A 2,871-nucleotide genomic window follows, 5' to 3' on the forward strand; every position below is an offset into this window, starting at 1 on the left:
GAGAAATACCGGCTGTTTCTCGGTAACTCCATTTTGACGCTTTGTGTTTTGTGCTTCCACTGCCTTAATTCCCATCGTTCCGAGCTTGAATCGCTTCTTGCACAAAATACTCTGTGCCTCATATATGTTTCCTGGTTTTAGCCATGGAGAAAACTCTTGGCTGGATAGCCATTTTTCATTATATTTACACTTGCTCATATTTTCCAGATAAAAAGCAAATAGCGCATCTCCCAAATGTCCCGGCCGCAACAACGTTTTATTGGTTCCGCTATCGGGACGGAACCAATAATGGCGAGCTTTTATTTTTTTCCAAAAAAAAAAAAAAGATTACAAAAATAAATCGTAATAAAAATAATCCTATTTATGATGTTTTAAAAATTAAAACCAAAAAAGACTGATTTAAGACATTTTAATACCAATTAAGGCCTTAGTTTTATTTTGAAGAATTTAATGCCTTTTAAGACTTTTTAAGGAGCCGCGGGAACCCTGATTCACAGAGGACCAATGAAATTGTGCGATACATAATTCTCACTTTCAAAGTTATTTACAATCTTGTAAATCAGTCATTTATACTCACCCTCAACACGGATACTCGAAGAAAAGCATACGATGCCGCTTTTAAGTTAAAGGCAATCCATCTAGCGATTGAAAACGGAAATCGGCCGCATGCAGGGGCATCTTTCACTGATGTCTGCCAGTGGGTTCTCAATGAAAACATCCAGCATCGACGGCGGGCTTCGGAAGGCTCGGCTGCTGCGGGATGAGGAGGACCGCGAGTGCTCAAGTGAGAGCGAAAAGGATGAGACTGAAGTCAGTGACAGCATCCTGAAGCTGTTCCATTCAGACACCGAGGAAGAGGACTTTCAGGGTTTTAGTGCGCAGGAGGAAGAAGAAAGTGATTACTGACTTTTCCTGGTCGGCTGCAATGTTCTGTGCGTTGTTCAATTAAAAGTACGGGTATATGCAGCGTTATTTGCGTGTTACTGACACATACGTATATTTAAATGTGTTACAGGTAGTTTGAAAAAAAAAAAAGTATTCATAATATGTACCGTATTTGTTTTTTTTATCATACGGTTTAAATCAAACGTTAAAAAAATGCTCAGGTGTAATATCTTTATTTGTAAATATCTCATACAACGTGGGAAACCTACGACTTAAAATCCGGTGCAGCTTATAAAAGTACAAAATTGATTTTCTTTCTAAAATTAAGAGCGTGCGGCTTGGAATCAGGTGCGCTCTATAGTCCAGATTCGGAATTTACGGTAGTTCATTTATAGGTTTGGGAAATTAATTCATTTTTTGAAAAAGTGAACTATAAAGGTGAGCTGGTTCATTTTCATCTGTGTGAACTAAACTTTGAGCTCGTTCCTTTTAATAATGAACTGACAACATTAGATAACGTAACAGGTTTCAGCTAATGGATGGTGGGTTCTGATGCTTTTCAAGAGGAAAGTGTCCCTTTCTCCTGTTACATAATAATATGATTGGACTGAAGCAACAGAAGCGACAATTAGAAAATTAAGTAAAAAAAAATCTAAATCCAAAATATAACGTCTGTGTATAAAAAGAGAAAGAACAGGATTATTTCTGTAATCTATGACGCCTCCTTCTTGTCAGCATGTCCGGTCAGATAATCCTCCATCATACTAACCTTGGTGTACTTGTTAAAACTTTGCAGAATCTCCCAGCCCCAGTCCTGGTATTTGTGATCTTTTGTGAATCTGTACAGATAGAAGAGACTCTCCACAGTCTCGGGTCGAAGGAGGTTGTGTCTATCTGCAGGCTTTAATAAAGAAACACAAACATGGAAGTCAGAAAAAAGAAACCTGGATTTTCTCATCTCTCAACATTTCCTCATGGTCCATATGAGGTTTACTTTACAACATAACTAAGTAATGTTGGCTCCCAGCATCCATGATTTATCACTAAAGAGCATAAAGAGGTAAATACCAATTTAAGAGAAGAAGGTATCAAGAAGCTGAGCTAGAAATGTTGATCTACAGAGTGAATAAAGTGTTTTCATCTTGGATGAAGAACCACCCAAGAGTTCATTAAGTGAAACTGGAAAATGTAACAGTTTACAGGAAACAAAATCCAAGGATCCAGTTTATCAGAATATTACTTCAGATTTTTAGGACCTTAAACAACCAGAGGGGAGATTGCTGGCTGACACAGACGGTCACTGAACACGGCCTCCACATTAGGACATCGTTAATGAAGCTGGAAATTCACAGTGGAAAGTTGAGTGGAAGGAAAAATTCCCCAGCAGCAGATAATGTGACTTTACTATGCAGAGGTACAGAAAGAATAGACTGCTGGTGAAATCAGAGCTTCAGAAACCACCACTGATCCACTTCTCTCAGGACTTTTTCTATCATTTTTCTACAAGCAGCGTTGGGACATAATGCGCCAAATTACCTTCACTTCAATGTCTCTGGTGCTGCCCTGGTGCATATTGAAGTGAACGATCTCAGGACTCAGGCCAGTCTCCATTTGGACGTACATCTGGTAGCAGGTCTGCATCAGCTCCTTGGCCAGATCCATGTGATCGGCAGGCAGACCGTTATGAGCACCGAGCGCCAAAGTGCCGGGCAGGAAACACACGAGATGATCCTAAACAGGAAGAGGTCACAGACGGTTCCAGTTAGCGAGCACCGAGCAAAGAAAAGCACCAAGAATGCTCAACACAACCTCAATCTGGAGAGGAAATCAATCATCTTCCCAGTGTTGCCAACTGAGCGCTTTTCTCACCAAATCTAGCGCCTTTTCAGATCCCCCTTTATTTCAAAAAAGCACCTAGCGCCAAATCTAGCTCCTTTTTTCTCTGTATTAATGGAGACTGGCAATATAAATAGGAGGCAGATCTTT

The 2,871-nt window shown here is 40.0% G+C and overlaps 1 protein-coding gene across 1 annotated transcript in view; it reads right to left on the bottom strand.

Annotated features, from left to right (window-relative positions):
* Positions 1-2,871, bottom strand: part of LOC107088025 (endoplasmic reticulum mannosyl-oligosaccharide 1,2-alpha-mannosidase-like) — an 18,569-nt gene that overhangs the window by 2,823 nt on the left and 12,875 nt on the right. The window contains exons 12-13 of the mRNA XM_015379928.1: positions 2,422-2,616; positions 1,655-1,786 (exon numbers count right to left, since the gene is read on the bottom strand). Of these exons, the coding sequence (XP_015235414.1) occupies positions 1,655-1,786; positions 2,422-2,616 (327 nt within the window). The remainder of the gene's footprint in view (positions 1-1,654; positions 1,787-2,421; positions 2,617-2,871) is intronic.

This window comes from Cyprinodon variegatus, unplaced genomic scaffold (assembly GCF_000732505.1).
Source record: "Cyprinodon variegatus isolate N-32 unplaced genomic scaffold, C_variegatus-1.0 Scaffold203, whole genome shotgun sequence".
Classification (NCBI taxonomy): domain Eukaryota; kingdom Metazoa; phylum Chordata; class Actinopteri; order Cyprinodontiformes; family Cyprinodontidae; genus Cyprinodon; species Cyprinodon variegatus.